The sequence below is a fragment of the Podarcis gaigeae genome (genome assembly GCF_964106915.1).
Source record: "Podarcis gaigeae genome assembly, chromosome: 6".
Taxonomy (NCBI): domain Eukaryota; kingdom Metazoa; phylum Chordata; class Lepidosauria; order Squamata; family Lacertidae; genus Podarcis; species Podarcis gaigeae.
Window position 1 is genome coordinate 43,315,890 of NC_139682.1, and position 24,867 is coordinate 43,340,756.

At 44.1% G+C, this 24,867-nt stretch overlaps 1 protein-coding gene across 3 annotated transcripts in view; it reads left to right on the forward strand.

The window, feature by feature from the left end:
• The window catches only part of CCND3 (cyclin D3), an 82,706-nt gene that overhangs the window by 46,145 nt on the left and 11,694 nt on the right, over positions 1–24,867 (forward strand). For 2 of the 3 annotated variants that reach the window (XM_083745098.1, XM_083745097.1), the window contains exon 3: positions 19,114–19,329. In XM_083745098.1, the coding sequence (XP_083601224.1) occupies positions 19,114–19,329 (216 nt within the window). Of the gene's footprint in view, positions 1–15,753; positions 16,597–19,113; positions 19,330–24,867 lie in introns of those variants that run through there. The other variant, XM_083745096.1, reaches the window with a different exon arrangement.

The window sequence follows — 24,867 nt, forward strand, 5'->3', positions numbered from 1 at the left end:
AGTTTCAGGTCATGAGATTCTCAGTGGATGCTGCCCTGTTGTTAATAGCTAATGGCCAGCAAAGGCATATTTGGGACCCAAACACTATTGCACAATGCCATGTACAGGGTTGCCAAGTTAAAAATACCAGTTCAGTGAGTGGAACTTAACATGAGCAGGTGGGTGGAGCAGAGGCTGGGTTCTGGCAAGTTAGAAATGAAGGCCGCCCCTGCTGCTTGCTTCTTTTTTAAAGGCAAGGAGGGGCCTGGTGGGTCAAGGGGCAATCTGAAAAATCAGGCAAGGTACTGTATGTGGTGAATGTGGAGGCGGGGAATTTAATTCCCCTCAGTTTATTTAATAAAATACCTAGGTTATTCATCAGAATGCCAGATACAAAGCCAGAGGCAAAAATAATAAACAGAAGATTGGTTGTCAAGCCTTAATAGTGAATTAAAGTAAGAGCCAAGGGATGAAGCTGAAACAACTGTGCTTCTCTAGTTTTTTGACACCTACTTACAAAATGGCTGGATGTTCTCCACTTTAGAGAAAGGGATGGGGGTGGAGGAAGAAAACTGGACAACATCTGAAGAATTTTTAAAATAGAAAACACATTTTTAAAAGACTAAAAGATGAAATAATAAAATAGTGGAAAATAAAAATGTAAAGCTTCACAAAATTACAGAATTGTTATCTCTTATCACTAAGTACATCACAAAAAATGTCAGTAGCGATTGTGACACCTGCACAGTCACATGCCACAAAGGAATCATAGTAAGAATGGTTGCAGAATCTAGGGGAGAATCATATTCTCCCAGGCATAAAATACTGCAATTTGTTGTGGGGAAATACGATATCTCTGCAGAAGAAATGAAACCTTTAGGACTACTGGAAAGAATAATTCTGCTCCCTAAGCGGAACCATACGGCAGATGGCAGTGCCTTCGACTGGCCTTAGGGGAGAGCCTGTTGCATTCCTGACGGTGTAGAAGTAATATCTGAAGCTTTATTTTGACCCTGTGGTTAATGTTGGATTAGGGGATCAGCTGAACCTGCACTTGATTTTAGGTCAGCAGGGTGAAGAAACTAAACAGATAAGTGGGCACAAGAACAATCACCACAGCTGTTGTTGCCATGTTGCTCTACTGTCACCCACTCTGACTGCCTCCAAAACCTGTGGGGAATGGCTAAAGAGGAAGGACATACAGTATATGTGCATTGCAGTCTCTAAAGCCGCTTCCAGACTTCCACTATTTTGCAGGTGGGATTCAATTGCATAGTAGCAAAGCCAGGTGGATTTAATTTGCAATTAAAGTGGATTTCAGGCTCTTGTACAACCCCTGCATTAGACTTTTTGCAATAAGGAAAGTGATGGGGAAATGGACTGGAAAGTGTGGGATAGCAATTGCTTGGTGCAACATCAAACAAACTAGAACGAACACTCCATAACCAAGGCATCTGGTAGTGTCCACAGCAGCATGTGGGTGGCCATCTGTCACAAATGCTTTAGCTAAGATTCCTGCATTGCAGGGGGTTGGACTAGATGACCCTTGGGGTACCTTCCAACCAATTCTATGATTCTATGGTGTGAAATGATATGCTGAAACAGATCAACACCCTCAATTCTTACTGCATTAGTGCTACACAAAGAAGATCAAACATGCACACTAAGTGAAAATTAGGATGCTTTTACCAAAAACAAAGAAGCAAACAAGCCAGCATTTTTTTTTAAAAAAAATACAAGCTCCAACATTTTTTGTACAAAAGAACTTGGCAATTGGCCCACCAGGAAAATAAAGCAACCAGGCATTTCCTTCCAGGCTATTTGGCAAACTTGAAGAAGATGTAAGCATTGTGCACAATGCATGAGAAATGCAAACATGTTGTGCTAAAAAACTGTATGTAGGGAAAGGTAACCAAAACATCAGCGCAAAACATATTGACTTGAATATGAATGCTGAATTGAAACCAGTAGCATTTACTACTGAATCAGAGAGCTGAGCTGTAGTACTACAAATGCAATTAAATTACTAAATTCATGTCAATTCCTCCTTTTTTCTTTTTTAATAGACAGAATCTAGACAGTGTGATGCCTTGGAGAATACCAAGGTGGATTTACAGGAATATACTTAAAAATACACATTTGAAAGCTCTTTCCCTATTTGCATAAAACTTGCCACAGAGAACTCCCTAGAATTCACTATAAATAAGCTAAAGGGGCTTTCCACACCTCATTCAGCTTTTACAGTTTCTAGCTTAATTTGTCTACTTGCAACTGCTGTAGGTGTAGAATATGAATGGGCAGATCATGGACAACTAGTTGATTTCTGGTGGATAACTTAGGGTTCACTGGTTGCTGGGATACTTGCAAAGAATGCTGAATCAGATAGATTTTGATCTGATCCTTCACCACACTTCTTATGTTATTTAAGTGTTTTCTAAGTGTGCAATTAGGAACATATAAACAAAGATTGGTGTTATGTCTCAATTGAGAAGAGATGCTTTACAACAAATACAGCTATGCACAAATGGCCTCTTTAAATTCTCCAGAGTAGTGGGTAGTTGATGGGGGGTGCGGGGAGGAAACAACATTTCACTGAATTTCCAGGGAAAGGAGAAATTATCCAACAGCAGTAAGTAGCACCTTGTCAGCAACTATATTGGCTTGACAACTATATTGGTTTGACCATTTTGCATTCCCCACAATATTCTGGGCATAATGTCATGAACTGTGAGAGAAAGATGGTGGCCAGCACACACACACGCACACAAAAATGGTGGAGAATATGGGGGGGGGGGAGAATATGGGGTGGGTCCTGCCAAACATCTTCCTTTGTCTGGGGGTGGGGTAAGAAAAACAAACATCAGAAATTTTCTCAGAAAAATGTATTCTGAGAAATGTTGACACAGCTACTGGGATTCTAGTTTTTAAAAGGTAGACCCAGCAATACTGAAGTCTGCCCGCTCCTGCTGCAGAGAAAACAAATAATAACCTATAGTTATGCTTTTCAAAAAGAGAGTCAGTTACATTTCTCAAGTTGTCTTTCTCACTCCAACAAATTGCTCTCACTGCAAATAAATATTGAGGATGGGGCATATTGATTGCTTCATCCGTACAACACCCCAAGCAAGATGTCACAATAGTGATGCAAGGATATTACATCACACCTCTGAAAGATCAGATGTACAATCTAAAGAAAGGAGTACACAGCCTTTTTTTTAAAAAAAGGGAAGCAATATGTTCATAAAATAATACAGCATTGCTAGGGTGGTTGAGGGAAACTTACTGGTATTTGCTTCTTTTAAAAAGAAGGTTAAATGTGCATTCTCACTTTTGAGGGATGCACTGAAGGAGCACTCACCCTCCAATAACAATGTAAAGCATTTTAAAATGCATTTTTAAAATGATAGTTGCTGTTTTATTAATGTACATTGCTTTGTGCAATCCCCTACATCCCTTGGGAAAGCAATATCAGTGGTACCTCGGGTTAAGAACGTAATTCGTTCTGGAGGTCTGTTCTTAACCTGAAACTGTTCTTAACCTGAATCACTACTTTAGCTAATGGGGCTTCCTGCTGCCACCGCACCGCTGCTACGCGATTTCTGTTCTCATCCTGAAGCAAAGATCTTCACCCGAGGTACTATTTCAGGGTTAGCAGAGTCTGTAACTTGAAGCGTCTGTAACCCAAGGTACCACAGTAAATGTGTTTTGTTGTTTTTTAAAAAATCATTTTATGTGTTCATTGGAGCCCTGTGTGCATGACTGCGTGTGCATTTCCTTTTTGCAGCGGAAAGCCAGCCACCTTTCTGAGTACTTTTGTGAGTGAAGCTCACAAAATGATTGTGCCCCATCATTTTTTTACTTTTTACTATTTTTATGCCTTTCTGCTTTGGCAAAAATGTGAATAAATAAATAAATATACTTACTTTTGAAAGCCACAACATGGCTGTGGGTGTTCATAGGGCAGACAGAACTGTGTCAGTGTAATGGGCAAAGTTTGGCTATTGTCTAAGAATCACTTGCCACTGATGACGTCTCAGGCATGGGCTCAGACAAAGTAGGGGGACCCGCTGGATCAAGTTAAACAATAGAAATACTTAACTAGCTGACCAATCATGTTGGTTCTGCCCCCCCCCCCCCGTAAAAAGTCCTGCCCCCTCTAACAAAAATTCTGGCTACACCCACTATCTCAGGTGCAATACAATCAGTGTCCATCATGATAATGCATGGAGCTGCATTCCATGTTGCAATTGCATTACAGCAGCTAAGCTTAGGGATGGATCTCATGTTCCAAGGTACCAAATATCCTGCTTTAAATGCTGAGAATATGCAATCTCCCTTGACGCAAAATGACTGCAGCCTGCCAGGCAAATCAGTCACCTCTCTATCTGCAGACTTAGGCGTGGCTTAAAATGTTCTGCATGCTATGGCGTAACATATCAAAGCAGCCATTCAGACGAAAAGTGAAAATCAGGCACCAGAAGTGACCAAACCCTGCCCCCCAAGGCCATTTGCTCATATTTTTACATAGATAACATCCTGTGGCCGTAGTGGTTGGTGTGATAGTGAGATGGCACTCACCTGACCCTCCTGAACCAGCTGAGCTGCTGCTGCCAGGCAGCAGGGAAATTAGTGTGCTACAAATGTACAACCAGAGCTAATCCAGTGGATTGCAGCTAATTCCAAACACCAGCACTGGGAGTGCACTGGAGACAGAGTAAATGGTTTTGTGTACACAGCCAAAGGCTTCAATAACTAAATATAACAGGGGAAACATGATTTAAGACAAAACACTGGGGGGGGGGTGAGGTAGCAGCAAATGTAGGTTTAGCAAAAATGGGTTGTAGAGGTTTTCTAGATGCACTGCAGTGGAAAAATATGTGGCAATGATGCCCTCTGCTCCATCTTTATTTGGATCGAGATCAATTTATGGGAAAGGAACTTGGTCTCCGCTGAAGGCTGTCCTTCAGGTCAGTTCATCACCTTGCAGTCCTTTAAGCTTCTTGGAAGCCAGCCTGTTTGCAGCTCAAAGCAAGACCCCCTCCCCACAAGGGGATGAAGCCGCCTCACCACTTAAAGGAGCTCATCCATACAGCTGTTTAATATGGCTAGGAAGCTTCCTTTACCTCCATTAATTCTCTAAGATGTTCTTCTCCAAATGACTGCCTTTCCACATTTCCCACTCCCTCAACCTGGATTTTATTTTACTCCATTTCAGAGTATCCCTGGTATGGGAATATCTGGATTGAGGGAAGAGAACATGTGGGAAGGTAGAGGAGAACGTCATATGGACAACAGATAATTAATGGAGGTAAGGAAAGCTTACTAGCTACATTAAATAAGAATACAGTTGCGCACATGAATTCTTTGAGGGTGAGAACTAGCACATGTTCTTTGATTCATTCCCACCACGCTAAATCCTAACCTTTTTTTTCCATGTAAGCTGCTTGGGGAGCCTTAAACAACTGAGTTGCAACTGTTCTCTGCTGTCCGCACCATTTTGGAGGATGTGGAGGGAAGCTGGGGTTGTTTCATTCCTCCAATATTTTACTGCATCCATCAGGATTTTTTGCCATTGGTAGAAACAGAGTTCCATGCAGTTATTTGCTGTAATCTGTGGTGGAGGCACAGTTGTACTCTGCCATCACCCCTGCATGTTGGCCAATTTCTTTAAGATGAGCATCGCAAACACCAGGGTCAGCCAAATACGTTTTGCTGCCTGAGGCAGAGCAGCAAATGGTATCCATTGTCCCCAAGATGAGGTCAAATTATGTTGGCAGCTGAGGCAGAAAACCATGCAAGCACTTTCCCCCACCCTTGGCATAAATAATAGTGGTAATAAATGTACTAACAAGATGCTGCCCTTCTAAGATACACTAAATCAGTTGCCTGAATAACTCTGCTTAGCCAGAACCACGGCTGGGGGCAGGGAAGGAAGGTGTGAGAGGCAAATTAGCAGAGGAAAGTAGTAGATGGGGGCACTGCTGCCAGCTGCAATTTGTCCCCCTGTTGCTGTTTTGCAAAGAAGAATCAATTGACAGAGTTTCAAGACACCAGGTGGCGACAGAATGTGTAGCTACACCCTTAAGGTGCAACCCTGAATGTACTTGCTAGGACCTGAGTCACCTGTCTAAGCAAATATATTTTAGGATCCATCTGTCATTAAGTTGAAAGCAACAGGAAAAAGTATGAGGAATTACTTTTTTTATATAACTAGGGTAGAAGACTTATGGTTTTAATCATCAGCTGGGAGTAAAACTTCCTGACCTCAGTTTTCAATAAAACAAGCATAGGCATAGATATGTTAGCTTTCCCCTTCTGAGACAGCTAGGAAGTTCAGATCAGACTTTTGTAGAGACAGCTACTTTTAGATTAGTGATCACCTGTGTGATCTCTTTGTGAAAATTTGTGGATTTACACAAATACAGACTGATGAGGAACGGTGATAAAGAAGACAGTAGATGGAGGATTCAGAGTCTTGACAAGCTCCAGGCACACTAGCCTGCCTCAGTCAATAGAAATATTCATGGCATCAGCGCTGTCCCTAAACATTTTGCTGTCTGAAGCAGAGCCCAAATTGGCACCCCTCCCCCTGCCGCCCCAAATCAAGGGCAAAGGATCCAAGACTGGGCAAGATATTTTGGCACCGGGGGTGGGGATCCCACAAGCATACCCCCTTCCTTGGCGGTAAAAATACAATAAACTAAATACAATTTGCCATCTTTTGATAATACTCAGAATCTGACTGTTCCACTCTCTCTAATGGAAGGGGGAGCCAGGAAGGGAGCCATGTGATACAGTTCTTGCTAGTATGTACTACCTGCAGACTTCAGGGGAAGGGGTTGCAAATTTAATAAACAAGTAAATAACAAGCAGCCCACAGAAAATTGGAATGCCAAGCAGAGAATTCCAACATAACCATCCTTAATAGCAGTTTATACAAGCCATATACAACTTATCCCCCATCCCTCCACCCTGCACTTGGATGCAGTTCCAGGAATTACTTGAGAAAAAACTGCATGCAACTTCCACATCACCAGATAGCTCAAATTACAGACCGTAGAATTTATTAATGAAGTGGAGGGTCCCACTCTGCATTAGTTATAGCTTGGGGAAATGTCATTTTATTTTCCTCCCCATCAAAATATTTATTTAACTGGAATGGGGTGTTGAGATGAATTGATCTCTGTAAACATTTTGTGATCCTGTGCCCAAAGTGGAAAATTATAAATAATATTACAAAACTACCTTTCTTTTTAAGAGTCATCTGGGGTATTTCCGACCCTAGTCTTCATAATATGATGATGATATGTGTGGGCTAGGTTTTCATGTTGATATATTAAGAAGTTTCATTATGATATTGTTAATGATGTTTTAGTCATGCTTATAACAGGGAAGGATGAACAGAATGTGGACTTTGAGAACTTCATGAAGAGATGTCATGAGGCAGATTTCCTAATGGACATGGCTGTCATTTAAAGCCAGTGTCATTTAAACACAGAGAGCCAGGTGTGGTGTCAGAGAGCCAGTGTGGTGTAATGGCTAAGAGCGGTAGTCTTGTAATCTGGGGGACCAGGTTCGCGTCTCCGCTCTTCCACATGCAGCTGCTGGGTGACCTTGGGCCAGTCACACTTCTCTGAAGTCTCTCAGCCTCACACACCTCACAGAGTGTTTGTTGTGGGGGAAAGGAGATTGTTAGCCACTTTGAGATTCCTTAGGGTAGCGATAAAGCGGGATAGCAAATCCAAACTCCTCCTCCTCCTCCTCCTCCTCCTCCTCCTCCTCCTCTTCTTCTTCTTCTTCTTCTTCTTCTAAATTCCGAGATAGGGTTCAGAGTAGTCAACAGTCAAGAAAGCATTATTATTTCTTCTTGTTGATGTAATAGATGGAGTTTTACACCTATACTACAGAGCAAAAGGTTTTATTGCTTTGGTCCAGTGACAACTGGTTGAACTGCCTAGCTTGGGGGAGTTTTATTATAACCATCTGGCAGTGGGGGGGGGGGACTGTTCCTTCTCAGTCATGGATGCACCTAGCTCTCTCCCCAGACCCTGACTTGATCTTAGCCAAAGGACAAAAAGTTGTGTTTATATACCGGTATGTCTGTACACAAAATGCTATGGCTGGAGGCAGATGCTGAAATGTCTGTCTATTTTTTTCCTTTTCGGTACAGACCGACTTTGCCACCAACGACTCATAGCCAATGCAGTATGTGTGGGACCACACAGCAGCATACCCTTAACGAGGGAGCAGGGATCCTTGTTCATTGCCAGGCTCTGTGTGTGTTGCTTAGTGCAGGCACACAGGAATGGAATGGAATCTGAAACTTCTTTTTTGCAGCACAAATAGCTGGAATTTATCCTGTAGACAAAAAAAAACCAAAGCAAAGCAAAGAAAAAGTAGAGATCATTTTTCTAATCCAGATCATCAGTGAGGACTATGCTTGCAGAATAGGCCACTGTATTTGATACCTGAATGTTGAGAAGAAAGACCATTTTAACACTCGGGCTGTGTGCACATTACCATCTTAAAATGCAGCTATAGATCAGTATAGATCTTAGCATAGATCAAAGCTGGTCCGGGGCAAAGAGCATCAAAATGCAGTATTTCATAAGAAATGACAGGATAGTTGTGAATTGTGCCTAGTGTCATATGTTCACTGCTTCCCAAACCAGCAGTGGGGGTACACTGGACATAAATGGGAATGTGCGTAAACAGCCTTGTGCTAATTCAAACCATGTTAGATAGTTAGGAGTTGGTTTGCTCACTGTTTGATTAGTTGCTGATATGAATGATACATCTGTGATTACCTTCCTCCACAAAGTGGGATTTGATTGTGAAATTTCTTGCAACTTGTAGGCGTAGGGGCCTCTGGCAATAATGAATCATAGTTCTTTCTGCTATATTCTTCAGATACTCCATACATTCTTCAGATACTCCATACATTGTTTTTATTGTAGGGTGAATAACTTGGTTCTTTCTACAATTGGGATTACATTTATTAGGATCTCCATCTAATTGCTCAATTTTACAAAACCAAAAAGCCCACAGGACTGAACACTCCTCAGCATTTTGGGGTTCATCTCTGTGCAGCATTTAGACTCTGACAGAAGGGAAAAGATAATCCCATTTGGGGGGGAAATCTCTAGTTTTGCCAGATCCCTAATTATTGTAAATCATCATAATTATACACATAAACAGGTTGATTTACATTAATTGTGCATTCTACTTAAGAGGCAGTCAGCATCCTCCTGACATATTGCTAAAGCCGGCCACTTCAATTGCTTGAGATCTGTCACCCTTAGTTAAGCTGGCTATTATTCTTCCAACATCCACATACCAAAAAAATTTGATAATTCTCTGTGATTCATCAAAGAAAAACATAGCTGTTATATTGGAAGCCCAGAAACCCCCAGTGCCATTTAAAAAAATCTACAAGAATTTCCTTTTCTGATTGCCAAGTTCTGCGCCAGGAAAGCCAGGAAGTTGTCCATCCTTAGTCAACAATGAACAAACTCTTGTTTCCCTAACCTCCTCTCCCTTCCTTCCAAATAGCCATTCAATGGGCTTTTCAGGGTTGCTGCAGTCTATAATTTGCCATCTTGGCCTGATACTGTGGCTTTGGGTGCCCTGGTTTTGCCAAGTCATCATCTGGAGGGAACACTTGGTCTATTTTGCAACAACCTTATTTTTATCTCCTTACTGTTCTCCTAAGTGTTGCTAGCTTTTGCTTCAGAATATTCCATGCTGAGTTGGAGCCAACCCTGGATAAAGCCAGGGATGACTGTGTTTAGTGTGTGGCCTGGCTCTTCAGTTTCAAAATACATGATCCAGAAAACCTAAGGAACGAGAATCCAGTGCTCTGGTTTCCCAATGTTTGGCAAAGAATACAGGCTCTGCCTTTTTTCACTGAATATGTAGAACTTGATGCCTTTGTGCAAACCAAGCAATGTCGGCCAAAAAAGTGGAATGGTAGGTAACCATCGTTTAAATTCAGCTGACTGGCCTGCACTGGTGAACACAGATATTTGGCTCATGGATTCTTCAAATATTTAATGGCCACAGAGACTGGAAGATTTTATGCAATCCAAGCATAAGCTATTAAAGATGGATTTATGAGTGTGATATCACCTTCTGAAATTCTTTTGACACAGCACTTTCTAATGGAGTATTTTTATTTGTTTGTATTTGTGTTCATATTACTTTGAGTTTTCTTTATTATTATTCCATGCTTTTGTTACTTGTTAATTACTAAGTTTTCCAGAGAAGCTTCATGAGTAAAGTTTTGTCATCATCACAGTAATCTCAATCTAGACCAGACTTTGACCAGCTACCATCCCCCATCTTGGTTTTTAGCTCTGAAGTTATCATTGAGAACTGCTATCAAATTTAAGACTTGAGTCCTAATTATTATTTATATCCTTCTCAACCTGACCTGGAATACATATTATTGTTGCACCAAGAAATATGCAGGGGGGTGAGGCTTCACATGACAAATTATTCCCATTCTGGCCATAATATAGAGAACTGCTTATTGCACAAATCTCTCCCCATAAGCATCTCCATGCTTTTGGTCATCAGCAGTCAATGAACTGGGGCAGGGGCAGAAAGACTAATAATGTGGTCCATGTGGTAAATATTTAAATGTGTTATGGCAGGATCCCTTGCCAAAGGGAGATGAGTTTAACAGTTTGGCAATTTTTATTTATGCTTCATCCCTGCATATCTCCTTAAGAACTGTGAGAGTGACTTGGGAGACAGTATCCCCAAGTATCTTAGGTTATGCACACACTCCTATTTGTTGTTGTTGTTTAGTCGCTTAGTCGTGTCTGACTCTTCGTGACCCCATGGACCAGAGCACACCAGGCACTCCTGTCTTCCACTGCCTCCCGCAGTTTGGTCAAACTCATGTTCATAGCTTCAAGAACACTGTCCAACCATCTGTCGTCCCCTTCTCCTTGTGCCCTCAATCTTTCCCAACATCAGGGTCTCTTCCAGGGAGTATTGGAGCCTCTGTCCTTCCAGTGAGCACTCAGGGCTCATTTCCTTAAGAATGGATAGGTAAAATCAGCCCTGAGTGCTCCCTGGAAGGACAGATCGTGAAGCTGAGCCTCCAATACTCCTATTTACTTGATATTGTTGTTGTTAGTACCACGTCCATCTGACTGGGTTGCCCCAGCCACTCTGGACAGCTTCCAACAAATGTACTCCCACTGCTGGCTTGGGAAATGGTGTACATAAAGGTAAAGGTAAAGGTACCCCTGCCCGTACGGGCCAGTCTTGACAGACTCTGGGGTTGTGCGCCCATCTCACTCAAGAGGACAGGGGCCAGCGCTGTCCGGAGACACTTCCGGGTCACGTGGCCAGCGTGACATCGCTGCTCTGGCGAGCCAGAGCCGCACACGGAAACGCCGGTTACCTTCCCGCTGGTAAGCGGTCCCTATTTATCTACTTGCACCCGGAGGTGCTTTCGAACTGCTAGGTTGGCAGGCGCTGGGACCGAGTAGCGGGAGCGCACCCCGCCGCAGGGATTCGAACCGCCGACCTTTCGATCGGCAAGTCCTAGGCGCTGAGGCTTTAACCCACAGCGCCACCTGCGTCCCCCAAATGGTGTCCATACACACTAGCTAATCCATTTCTATCCTGCATCTATCCTGTTGTTTCTAATGAAACACTGTGTTTTGATGTGTTTCCCCCACAAACCAGCCTTGATCTGAATTGAGAAAAAGAATGACCTAGGTGTGTTTTAAGCAGGTAATGAGTCAACAGGCTGAGTTTCCAATGAAATGCTTTCCTTTGTGACCATTAAATTATCTGGAATTGCCATGCTTAGCCAACATAGAAGGGCATTGTTGACAGTGGCAGGGTGTGTGTGTGTGTGTGTGTGTGTGTGTGTGTGTATCAAACTATCTGAATAAGTCTTTGATTGCATGTTGTTGTTTAGTCCAGTGTTTTTCGACCTTTTTTGGGCAAAGGCACACTTGTTTCATGAAAAACATCACGAGGCACACCACCATTAGAAAATGTTAAAAAAATTAACTCTGTGCCTATATTGACTATATATAAAGTAATTCTCTTGTATAGGAATCAAATAAACACAAAGAAAGTATTTTATAATTACTTTATTATGAAATAGTAAGTAAACAGAAATATGAAAAATTATAAAATACTTTTATTTTTAAATCTTTCGAATTTTTCAATTTTTCCCACGGCACACCAGGCAACATCTTGCGGCACACTAGTGTGCCGCAGAACAGTGGTTGAAAACCACTGGTTTAGTTGTTTAGTCGTGTCCGACTCTTCGTGACTCCATGGACCAGAGCACGCCAGGCACTCCTGTCTTCCACTGCCTTCTGCAGTTTGGTCAGACTCATGTTTGTAGCTTCAAGAACACCGTCCAACCATCTCGTCCTCTGTCGTCCCCTTCTCCTTGTGCCCTCCATCTTTCCCAACATCAGGGTCTTTGATTTTGATTTGATTTGATTTTGATTTGATTGCATAGCAAATGTTATTAGGTCCAGAAGATGCTGCCAGTTGGCTTTATTCAGTACAAAGGTGGTTAGTTCTGTCCTAGAAACCTCCTCTCTCTCTCTCCTACAGCTATTCATATGTTTAGTGCTCTAGTATTCAAGGTCTGTTCAGTCTTCTAAACCTGTCCTCTTCATTTTCAAGAAATACTTTGTCTAAGGAAGCAGGCTAATGCATGTGAAAGCTAGTGCCACAGTAAAGCAATTCATTACATTGCATATGAAAGGTAGTGCCACAGGACAACTATTTGTTTCTTAGAAGTGATTGTCCTCTAAGGCAGGCAAATCCTTTTGCTGCTACAATGGTTACTGTTCTGGAATTTGCCCCATAATCAGTGGACCCCTCCTTAGTGGTAGAAATGAACAATGGGAGAGAAATAAAGAGCAATGTGTCAAGGATCTGTGCTGAGGACTGGTGCTATTTAATATTTATAAATGATCTGGAGCTGGGGAAGCAGTCAAGTTTGCAGATGGTGAAAATCCAAGTAGACTGTGATCTACTTCAAAAGGATCTCTCCAATTTGGATAATGAGCAACAAAATGGCAAATAATGGCAGGTTTCATTATAATGTAGTGTATGCACATGGGGGAGCAACTTAAAATACAGTATAGGCTGATGGGATCAGAACAGGATGTGACTTCTCAGGAAAAAGACCTTGGGACATAGTCAATGAAAGCATCAACTCATTGGGCAGCAATTGTTAAACAGGCAAATTTTGTGTTAGAGATGCTTAGGGAAAGGGTTGAGAATAAAATGCTTAGTATCATAATGCCATTACAGAAAACTATAATATAATACCATAAGATTCTTTTCTGCTTTTGTTTCAAGAGATAGGTAACATGACTATATCTCTGGAAATTTAGAATCTTGTGTGCAGTACTGCACTATGCAGAGATGGTTACCCTAACTAAAAAACAATTGTATTAGTGCTGAAAAGGTGCTTCATAAATCTGCTGTAAGCAGCCATGTATAAGCAATGGAAAGCAGTGTCCCAAACATAAATGCAAATAAGTCATGTTTATTTCATCACACTTGTTTCTGAATGAACTAGCTTCGAATGAACTATGCCATGCTTCTTAGACTGTGTATTACTCTGTATCCAGTGGAATCCCACTACTGGTTTGCAAGCAATGCACACATGACATTAGCCACACTCCATGTCTATCCTGTGTTCATCTTGTTTCTTATGAAATACTGACTATGTGCACACTAGCAGCTTCAAGCACAGCAAGGTAATTTCCATCTGCTATGTTGCAAGTTACACATTTGCACATTGCTGTACACACCACAGAGCAGTGGCGTAGCGTGGAGGGTGCAGGGGGGGCCGGCCACACCGGGCGCAACATCTGGGGGGTTAGGGTTAGGGGGCGCAAATCCACGGGTTAGGGGGTGCAAATTACTTGCCTTGCCCCGGGTGCTGACAACCCATGCTACGCCACTGCCACAGAGGAGCAGAGGTGTCGCTGCCTGGTATGCCTTACCTGTTTAGTTTCCCTGCACCTGCAAGCAAAAAAACACTACCACCCACCCTACAAACTCCTGTTCATCTGTGCATGCACAATGACTGTCTCACACTTCAGCTTAACTGCAGTGATTATGGATTATGTTTTCAAATTGGATGGAATCTGGTTTGAAGGGAAACACATCAAACAGCATTTGTCAATGAACAACAGGATATGGGCTATGGGTAGCATCACATATACATGACTTCAACACTAGCAGCAGGGGCTAGTGCAATGTGTATACATCCACTGTATTTTGATGCATTCCCCCCGAAACCAGCTTCAATCTGAATTGAGAAAATGAAAGACTTGTGCTTTAAGCTAGTAATGAGTACATAGCCATAGTAAGGTTACCTGTTTTTTCCAATGAATCTGGGGACACTCTAAATAAATACATAAATACTACACATTCAGGATGTTGATGCTGCAGTGATGGCAGTGGCAGAGGGGCGGCTGCCACCTTGACCTCAACCGCCACATTTCCCCTTCCTCCGAGGTTTCTATCTCCTTTCTCCATGAGCCTGGGCAGCCCCTGAGTTGTTGGTTCTTTGGTGGTGCACGGTGGATCAGGCATGGAAGGCTTGAGGAGGGCCAAGAGCAGCAGCGGTGAGGCTCGGGCAGCGCAATGCCTCCCTTCCCATCGGAGCAGCCCCAATCCCATTCCTACTTGCGTGCAAGCAGGAGGGGGTGGGGATTCCTCAGCTGGGAAGGGAGGCTTCCCATTGCCTGAGAGATCCCTGCCCCGCTCCTGCTTGCATGCAAGTAGGAGTTGGGAGGCTGCTCCGATAGGCAGCATGAAGCCTCCCTTCACAGCTGAGTTGCTGGGGTCAGGGAAGGTGGAGGTAGCCCGGAAGCTGCATCTTAGAGCCCCCGCACCACCATCATATGGGGACTTCTGAGCAGCTCCTGAAGCCAGCCAGAGCCAACTGCTCTGAGCTGCTGAGACTGCCCTGCTGTGTTTCCCAGGGACATTAGATGAAATCCGGGGACATTCCGCGGATGGAATTTGTCTGTAGACTTATTCACAAATCCGGGGACTGTCCCCGGGAACATCTGGTAACCCACTTATTTGGACACCACATATAACCAGTGCTGGATTACCCAATAGGCAGACCCAGTTTGTGCATAGGGAACCAGCAAAGCAGGGGTGCAAAATTGTGTGTGTGTTGGTGCACCTGTACAAGGAAATCAGATCCTGTCATATGCTGCAATAAATTTATGGGATTTTTAAACTTTCATTTCATTTCATTTTAGTTTAGATTTTATTTTGCATTACATATGGGGGGCACCGTAATATTTTCAGTGCTTAGGGCCCCTAAAGGTCATAATCTGGCCCTACATATCTCTGAGAACAAGATCCCCTTCCCTGCATAGATTCTGCTTTTTGTTTCCCTAAACCAGCAAATTGGCTACATTGCTGATAAAGATGCCAGAGGCTATCACAGTATTTTCTGTTGTTTTTGCTTTTTGTAGCTGCAAACATTTAGCCATTGCACCACTACCAATTTACAGCCTCTTTTTTTCTCACAGCCTTGAAAAGAGGCAAAACAGCAGCTGCAGAATGCAATGGGAGTATTGCAAGATAGCATGGCAATGCGGAGCCATTGAGAGATCTGGGATTCCACAGGGACGTAATCCTATTCGTGGGAACCCCGTCTTTGGAACCAACAGCAGGCGGCGGGGCTATTGCAGACAGAGCCGTCCTCAAGGCCCTTCCTTGGAAACGGATGTTGCGCCTTGCCATTCTGCAGGACGGCGCTTCCTCCATTCATATGGCAAAGCGATGCGCAACAATGCCTGGCGGCATTCCTCTCCCTGCCAAGCGCGCACTGCGTGAGCCCTAGGAATAGAATATGCCCCTGGCTTGTCAGGAGGAAGCCGGAGCGTAAGGAGCAAGAGGTCATGAAATGACAATGGAGAAAGGGGGGGGGGGGGTTTGCAGATCTGAAAGCCTCTGCTGCAAAGAACATTCTGGTAGGGGGGAAAGAAAGTTTGCAGGGGTGGAGTGGCAAGGAGGTCTCTCCTCCCCTATGATGGCAGCTGCCTCGCGTGGCCTGGAGGGAGGCATCAGTCAGCCTAGCAGACCAGACCTCCTCCTTCCACCTTCCCGAGGAGGAGGAGGATCCGGGCCCCGACTCCGCCTCTCCGCAGCTCTCGCCGCCGCACATTCATTCGCCTCTCTGCAGCCGGGAGCCTGGAGGAGCCTAGCCAGGGGGAGGGGAGGCTGCTTTGCTGGGCTCGGTGCTGCCGCTGGGTGATCCAGCCTGCTCCCGGGCTGCGAGCGCGAGAGAGCCCTCCCCTCCCTCCCTCCGAGCTCCCCGCCTTGCAGCAGCCGGATTCCCCCACCGGCACTTCGGATCCTCTCCGCTCCTCCGTTCCTCCCATCCCCGGATCCGGACACATGGAACTGCTGTGCGTGGAGGGGGTGATCCGGGCCAAGCGGGATCCGCAGCTGCTAAGGGACCGCCGGGTCCTGCAGAACCTCCTGAGTCAGGAAGAGCGCTACAGCCCCCGGGTCTCCTATTTCCAGTGCGTGCAGAAGGAGATCCAGCCCTACATGCGGAAGATGTTGGCTTTTTGGATGTTGGAGGTCTGTGCCGGGATCCCGTCGCCCCCCCTCCCCCTCATGCCCTGCGGCGTCCCTTCCGCTCGCGGGATCAGATCCCGGCTCGCACGACACCCTTTCCCTTACTTCCCATTAAGGCCGGGTTTACTCTGGAGTAAGGCTCTCTGGATTGCCCTGGGCGAGGACGTCTAGGATCACAGCCCGATCCTGGGCGTGCTTACTCTGGAGTAAATCTCGTGCAGTTCAATGGAACTGGCGCCCCTAGGTGAAGTGCGCGTTGGATTGAGGCCTTGCGATCGGCTGGATCCGGCGGGAGAGCCAGGGTGGGGGATTCAACCTCTTCTGAAAACCGGGTGGGGGGACGTTTTGGAGCAGTAGGTGAGGGGGATCGAAGACGTATTATAACCGGAACCGATGCGTCTTAAAACAGGCGGGTGCGTGGGCCAGCTTGCCTGGGTTGGAGAGAGACCGGTGGGTCGTGATGAGCGTGGATGGGAATGACTGAAGCAGAGCTCCAAGAGGCCTGCGTGTCCCCCTCCGGTTCTGTCTTTCGGTGCAGGGGCAGTTCAAAAGCACCCTGGCATGCACCTTTCCTCCACAGTGTGCAACGTGACCTCTAGGGGTCGCCAGTCGCTCGCCCGGTTCGTGCGCAAGATCATGGGGTTGATTAATCTCCCCGCAGTTAAAATCTACAAATTGACAAAACGAGGGCCAGGATGAAGAGGCAGCGGCAAGGGAGGCAGCGAGTACAGGGTGACACAAATACTAAGATCATCTCCACCTTGGGGGGGGGGGGCTATTTTAAACGTATTGCATCAAAAGTAAAAGTCGGGTAAAGGTTTGCTCCGCATGTCAGGCAAATAAATGTTGTGGGTTAGTATCAGAAATGGAACTGGGGTAGGTTCGCTGCCTTTATTCAGGTTGCACTGCTTTGCAGCAGGTAGAAGTTCAACAGGCAAAGCTTTCCCCGACTTGGAAATGGAGAGAGCAGCACTTGTTGAAGAGCCTGTGGGAAACAGGGCTGTTATGCTTGCCTTGCAATTGGTTTCTTTAAGAGACAAAAGTGCTGGAGGATGCATATTTCCCCTCCCCTCCTCCCTGCAAACGATTGCTTTTGAAAAGTATTCAGAATAAATACATTTGTCCTGTGTGTCAGGAAGTTAATAAATTCAGGCTTGTAAAAAGTAGCTTTGCCAATTGCCTGTGGCAGGTAAGAGTGGCCTCTATAGAAAGTAATTGATTCCCCACAGCACACTTTTTAGGCTGTCCTTGTAGGCAAGTAGACTAATAGTTTTTGGTTTTTGAAGTGTGAAATTTTGTTGGTTTATTTGTAGGGCTGGGCTATTTTTTTTTTTTTAATTTCATAGGTATTTAAAACGGATGACTGAAGTTAATATCAAAATCTTAGAAAGTTCCTCCTTTATTGCACCCATTTTACAGAAGTGTAAATTGCTTCAGTGTCACTTAAAGAAAAATGATGAAGCAAAAATGGCAGCAAATCCATACAAAAAGTGCCTCATACGATATAGGAAAACTGCCAGCAAAGAAAAATGGGCTTCTGCAAAAGGAGAAACCTCAGTGTTTCATTTACTAAGCTGACTTAATTCAGTGTGGGCAGCGCCTTGGTAACAGTCTAGCCAGTGGTCTGAATAAGGGACTGGAAGTCAGAAGTTTTTTTTGGTTTGCATTTGAGGAGAAAGGTCTTAGTTAATACAGTACTGTCTTCATCTGATGGCTTCCTTTGGGCAAGCACCAGTCAAATCAATGGCACAAGTCTTAAGAGGTTGAAGGTTGGGCTCATATTGTTTTGCAGCCAGAGAAATTTGGGATAAGATGGGTCTGAATGATTGGGCTCTTACTCATTGTGTGTGAGCTGCTACCATCATTTTCAAACCCCAATTCCTCACTATATTCAAAATCTGAAACATTTGGACTTCTGTACTCCGTACATGAAACTTGAATATATTGAATCTGAGGGTGCTCAATGCCTCTGCTAAGTAAATGCTCCAGGAATTGTTCTGTTGTTGTTTTTATTAATGTTGTTAGTTCCCTTGACTTTGTTTGGTGGAAAGGTGAGGTTATGATTAATAAAAAGAGAGGCTTACTAAGTTGGTTTGTTAATATGCCTATTTTGCAGAGCAGTAAATTGCCTCACTGTCTCTTCGAGAAAAATAAAGAGGTAAAATATAAATCAATAAATCTGAGTGCTACAACAGCATGGTTTAAGTAGTTAATATAATAAAATCACCATATGACATGGATATTTTCTGTTAGAAAATGCTACGAATCCTTCTCTAAAGAACTGAAAATTACAGTACCTGAGTGTCTTGATTGTGTCAACTTTTATGTGTTTTTACAGGTTCTTATGGAGAAGGGAACTATTCCCATTTTACAGAAAAGATAGTATAGCTCAGTGAAGTCACTAAGTTTGTCTTGCATTATCTTTGCACTTGGATAGCAACTATTTTTGAAACCTTCATACAGAGGCCACAGTGGATGACTGTTTTATTTATAAACCCTCTCTTTTGTTGTTTTTGTCAGGTTTGTGAGGAACAGAAGTGCGAAGAAGAGGTTTTCCCCTTGGCCATGAATTACGTGGACCGTTACCTGTCCTGTGTCCCCACCCGCAAAAACCACTTGCAGCTTCTTGGGGCTGTGTGTATGCTCCTGGCCTCCAAGCTGCGAGAAACCATGCCTTTAACAGTGGAGAAACTCTGCATTTACACAGACAATTCCATTACCCCGCGTGAAGTTTTGGTAAGCTGTTTCTTCCTCTTCATTTACAAGATTCCTTCTCCCTGTTTCCACAGGCCTACTTTCGCTGTCACTGAATCATGGATTGGTACTCTAGTTGCTGTTTTCCATGCATCCTATATGTTTCCTTTCTCCTGCTACACCCAAGTAGACGTGATGCTTTTCCATGCCTGTGGGAACCACCATTTTTCTATTCTTGATTATGTCCCCATCGTAATAACTCAGCTGTTGATTATTTTGTATGCACAGTTCACCTGAGATTTCACTCATCCCATTTAACTAGGTTTGTTTCCAATGCACAATTTATATTTGAAAGAAGCCTGTGCCCCTCTCATATTCTCTTGCAATGAGCAAGGAATCGTGCAGGATGCAGTGTTTGAGGAGGACACACTAGCTAACCAATTCTGTTTGGGACAGAACACTCTACTCTGAATCCAGTAACTGTTTGCACTGTCCCTTTGATGTTGGCTGCCCTGGAATGTTTGGGACAAACACTGAATTTTGCAGAGGTAGCAAAATCTGATTTACCGAACTGAACGGTCATTGTTGAAGTGCAGACATTATAGCAGTATTGCCATTCCCAGTAGCAGGTCTAGTTGTGAATCAATAGCATGATGAACAGGCATAAATGTATCCTATGGATAATGGTACTTCTTCAGTAGAGCTTCCATAAGTATGGGCAGGATGCTCTGTTCTCAAGGTATGGCCATATTCTCTTAAGCAAGGGCTGGAAATTATGCTTGAAAGTCTGGGGGTAAATATTCACAATTTGCATAATAATAAATGTAATGCATGGCCCATTGGGTCATGTTTAAACTTTTGATTTCCAAAGTACAGTGTTTTGTTCTTGGGTCATTCTTAATAGAGACGTAGGTTAATAATATTCTTGATAAAGTGTGGTGGATTTACTTTTAAAAGATGATGAGTGTAGCCTTTTAATGTGTTTGTTTGTATTACATTCAGATACCATTTTATATTGTGTGTGTGTGTTTTAGATGATACTTAATGTAACTGAAATCCAGGCAGAACGATCCTAAGCCTAAATTGGAAATGTGGGGGGCCACCACATCCAAAGCTCTGCTGCTTCTGCTGACCAGGGCAAAAGGAGGCAGGCTGTCTTTCATTTTTTGCTGCACCATCTCTAGACTCGCACAATTGAGGGCCCCATGCCAGGCCCCTTTCATGAGAATGGAATTGCTTGGGATCCAGCCTTATCCCACCCCTGTAACGCTCAGTTTCAGGACCCTACCCTGGCTCCCGCTAGCAGAGTAGCATTCAGTCTGCCATGTTTTGTGCAACAGTGGCAGCTACATCTCAACCCACAGGTTGTGGGGCTAGGCTTATGCAGTTAATTTTTTGCAATCTGATTTAAATATCTTAAAATCTGGCTTTATATATACAGCCACTTTTTGACTGCAGTGCATGTCACTCAGTGTGCCAGATGTTCTTTCAGAAAGGTTGCCTATAGAGGCGAACATTGGTAATCACCACCTGGTTGGAATTTTCTGAAAGGAGGCTGAGATGATCTGTGAATGACCCTGTCTGACAAATTAGAATGTGTGGGTAGAGAAGAACAGAGATATGATGTCAGAGCAGTTAGGATTTTTCTTAATGCAGATGCAAGCAGGGGAATCCCCATGGCTTCCATGGGCCTTCCTTTTTGGTACAGGCTAGGTGGTTGCGGGTTTGCTTGTACAGAAAGCATTACTGGGTTTTAATAGGCCGGGGCTAGTCAATGTAGTGCCCTCCAGATGTTTTGCCCCAGCCAGAAGGCTGATGAACAGGGATGATGGGTGTTGTAGTACAGAACATCTGGAGGGCACCATGTTGGCTACCGCTGTACTACCTGTTCATGGGGGTGGGGAGGTTCTGCCCCGTTAGTGTTCAAAAGTTTCTCTAGCAAGGTATCTAGGTCTGCTGTGAATTTAAATTTCATACTTGTCTGTACCTTTGCTCCTAATCTTGTAGGATGGGCCATTAAAGCAGTTCCTGTTCACTCACGAATGCCTCTAATTCATCTTGATATCTGACTGGTTAATAATAACAATAACAACAGCAATAATAACAATATGCCACCCATCTGGCTGGGTTGCCCCAGCTACTCCGGGCTGTTAATACTCCTTTGAACCTGTAAAGATGGGGGATGTTGTGGAAGCAACAGATAGCCAAGTACAACCATTGTTGCTAAGACGAAGATTCTGCTCATTGGGTACTATAGAGCAAGAAAATAGTTGTAAGAAGAATGAGAAGGTTCCTCTTGACTCAGCTTCCTCCCACTTCAGTTAGGAGTCCAGACTAGGCAATGTTCTTAGGCCAAGCTTTCAATGTTTTGAGACTGGCCACCTTTGCCCATTGGAAAAGTATGTATTGTGGCCATATTTCTGGTTGTGAGCTACAGCTGCCTGTCTCCAGGAGTAAGAAGAAAAGGTGGGTTTCTCTATTTAAAGGCATCACACATGCTAGGAAGTGGATCTTTAACACAAGATGAACCCAGAGTCGCTGTGCATTGCCTAGTGCAGAAACAAAATAGAAGATTTCTGTTATTAGAAGCCAGTGGGTGAACAACCAGGAGACCAGGTTGCGATGGGAATTTGTCCCTTGATCCCAGACCTGGTCTTCAGGAAGGGACTCTCAGGTGACTGAGGGTCAGTGGCTCCCTTGGGTAACGCTTGGGTGGCATCTGCCCCTGGGACTGAGAGTGTTAATGCTTCACTTACACAACCGCAGAGATCTGCTACTTCCCTCCTGTGTGCTAATAATGTCCCGTGCTTCTCTACTTTCACAACGGGGCAGTGAGAGTGATCCAGGGATAGGAAGGAGAAAGCGTCTTCCATCAACGTTTGGACAATGGCTACATCCTGGTGCCTTATCAGGATGTAGCATCAAGCCTGCTCCTCAGCCGCTCCTGGAAGGAAAGCCGCCTCACTTTCCCAGTAGGTCAATTTCCTCTTGCAGAAGAGGAGGATGCCGGCTTGACAGCAGCTCAGCATTCAAGATCATGATGAAGTTATTCTTAGCAGAAGGAAATGATGCAACAAGGAATTTATCCACTTGAAGGAAGCTGGGTTTCCGTCCACGGGTATTATCTAAGTTGCCTTGCACTTCATTCATTCAGCCAATTTGCTGCGTGCACATTTAGCTGCAGAGATGGCCAGAGGAGCATTTCATGTCAACAGGTCACAAGGTCTTTGGCTTGATGGGATCAGCTTTCAAAGTTCATTCAATAACCATCTGGTCCACCTAGCACTGCTCCATAGATATCAGAGACTGTTTCTTCCCAAAGATCATCACCATGGGGAGCAACAAAACTTGCCCAGTGTTTTAGAAATCTGTTGGGCATTGATTGGCTCTTTATGAACTTCCCTGGACATGAAGTGCTAGAATGAACTGTTCCACTTCAGGTTACAAAGACTGTGTGCATGTCACATTTTTAACGCTCCCCGATATAAAACATTCCCTACTAATAGGGAACAAAGCCTAACAATAAGAGAGGGATAACTTAGGATCTTTCTGATACACTAGTATTTTTATCTATAAAGGCACCACATATATTCGAGCAGAATATTTGTGGTGAATATTTACATTGGAGAGCATTTAAAAAATGGCATCCCTCCGCCTGCAGCCTGATGGTCCATCTGCTACTTCAGGATTCTATTGCTTCTTTCATCTGCCTGCAAAAACCAGGCAGCTTCTGTTTCTTAAGGCTACCCAGTACACACACTTCTTTTTCAACTTGGTAATGTGGTTGTGGGTGCTGACTGTACCCTAAGCTATGAAGTGTCCTGCTTGAAGTTGTTTCAGTTTTCACCAAGGATTATAGCACCTTTAGCTTTCCTTTCTTGCAGAAGAGGCAACAGTGCACATTCAACTGAAGTTTCCTATTTGCACAGTGGACTCCTTTCCTCCCTGTTTCACTATCTCTTGCTGAGTGGGTTGGGTGGCAAACTGCATGTGGGATAGTTGTCCCTTTCTGCAGTTTTTTCTGCTAGTTTGATGTGTGGATATGCTGTTTTTGATGTGAAGAGGGAATCTGTTCCATAAAGTAATGCATTGTGTAAAATTGCACTGTCAGAGTGCCTTTGGGACATCTTCAGAATCAGGATTTTAAACAAAGAATTTAAGAGGCGTCTCTGTGACGTAGCACTGTCCATATATCTGTGGCTCACGGTAGCTTCTGCTATCCCAGTCCTGGTCACCATGTCTTCCAAGTGGCTGATCATGCAGCTGTAGCATCGTAAGAAAACATGGTGGCTGGAGCTGGCCTAGTGGCTGCCACTGCAAGCTTTTGGAGAAAGGTGGGAGAGAGCAGTGGGTGGTGAAGGCAGGCAAGAACCAGAGAGCCAGTTGGAGATGCTTTAGAGGCCTGATGCACCTCATCAGCTGCCTATTGAGAAATGTCTATAGAGGAAGTTGTGGTATTGAAAGTAAACTAAGGGTTCCATGGAAAAAATGTAGAAAAAAAATCTTGATGAGAAAGCAAGGGCAGGCATGCGCAAAGTATATTCCAGAACGTTGTGTGTTTAGCCCTGTCCAAGATTCAGAAAGGGTCACGTGCAAATTCCACAAAAGTTGTCCAGGTCTGTATTTTTCCCCTCTCCAGGGATTTTGATACAGAAGAAATGCAAAACTGCTCTTGAATCGCTCTGGGATTGATCCAGAGTAAATTAGTTGCCCTTGGGTCGCAGTAAAATCAACACGACTTGTTAGTCATGGCTTAAAACTTTGTTCCCATTGAAGCAAATGGGATCTAACTCCAATGTACTCTGTTTGGATCCAGCTTCCTTGAGTTTGGAATGCAGTTTGGGCTTCAGGCACAAAATCTGCTGATTGGGCAAATTGGGAGGGGAGACACGTGCATGCAGAATGCCACAATTTCTCCCTTAAATAGTTTTTGTGTCAGATCTCTGCGTAGCTTTTAAACTTAAGGAATTTAGCAGTTTGCGGTGTTGGAGCGGGGGCACCTCCTCAGGGAGAAACTGGGGTAAAGTGGGTGTTTGGGGTGGGGGCTTTCTGTTCACAGCTATGCAAGCATTCAGGTCCCCTGTCGCTTTCTGAAGAACTGCAGTGGTAGTTATGTAACATCACTGCTGTCCGGCATGCTCAGTTTTCTGTTCTGTGTTGGTGGTTGTTTTCTTTTAAGTGACCCAAACTGAGCCTGTGAAGTGTCAGGGGAAAGTTCAGGAAAAGGATGTTTGCTGTTTCGAGCAAAGCGCTGCAGCTCCTCTGTTCCCTTTCCATTTGCCAGGCTTGCTTCTTCCTACAACTAAAGCAGTTTGGAAACTGCCATGAACTGGCATTGCTACAAGTGGAAGGAGGCGATAAAAATGGGATACCATTTTAAGCAAAAGAGGAAGGCAGCTTCCTTGCTGCTGACCCCAAAAGCACCTGAACATCTATAACATAATAATTATAATAATAATAATTTTAAAATACATATGCACACCTTGCATCATGGAGTTTCTGTGGGCATCATTGACTGGTGAATGTTAGCCTAGAATGCAGTTTGCTCTTCACAGGGCTAGTGCACCAGTCCATTTTGAT